The sequence below is a fragment of the Alligator sinensis genome, unplaced genomic scaffold, assembly GCF_000455745.1.
Source record: "Alligator sinensis unplaced genomic scaffold, ASM45574v1 scaffold1278_1, whole genome shotgun sequence".
In the NCBI taxonomy this organism is placed as follows: domain Eukaryota; kingdom Metazoa; phylum Chordata; order Crocodylia; family Alligatoridae; genus Alligator; species Alligator sinensis.
In genome coordinates, this window is record NW_005843297.1 from 59,154 (window position 1) to 59,593 (window position 440).

Below are 440 nucleotides of genomic sequence, written 5' to 3' on the forward strand. Positions count from 1 at the left end.
CCCCCACGGCAGTGGCGGTGAGGATGAGGTCGTGAGCAGCCTGCTCTTCCCGGTCCAGGGGCTTCTCCAGCACTAACTCGGGGGGGTTAGCACCCTCAGATGCAGTTTGCATTTGCAGAGAAAAATGTTCGTTACTGCTCAGTTTGTAGCTCTGAAGAGAATTCCTACCCAAATCAGGATCCTGCGCATTATGCAAGGGAAACCGGGATCCTGGGGCTGTTGTCTCACTGGCTTTTATTTCCATTTCCCCTGTTTGGAAGCTCGGAGCGTTGTCGTTTATATCTGTGATTTCGACTTCCACTCCATACAGCTTCATGTCATGCTCCACTATAACCTCGCAGTTCAGCAGACACTTCTCGGCCCGGCCGCACAGCTGCTCCCTGTCTAGCCGCTCTGCCGTGATTAAATGGCCGCTCTTTACATTCCAAGCGAAATACTGC

General features: G+C 53.0%; 1 protein-coding gene across 1 annotated transcript in view; it reads right to left on the minus strand.

Moving 5' to 3' along the window:
• Nucleotides 1-440, minus strand: part of LOC112548575 (protocadherin gamma-A2-like) — a 14,267-nt gene that overhangs the window by 7,968 nt on the left and 5,859 nt on the right. Inside the window, exon 3 of the mRNA XM_025194753.1 lies at nt 1-436. This exon is cut by the window's left edge and continues 947 nt beyond it. Within this exon, the coding sequence (XP_025050538.1) occupies nt 1-436 (436 nt within the window). The remainder of the gene's footprint in view (nt 437-440) is intronic.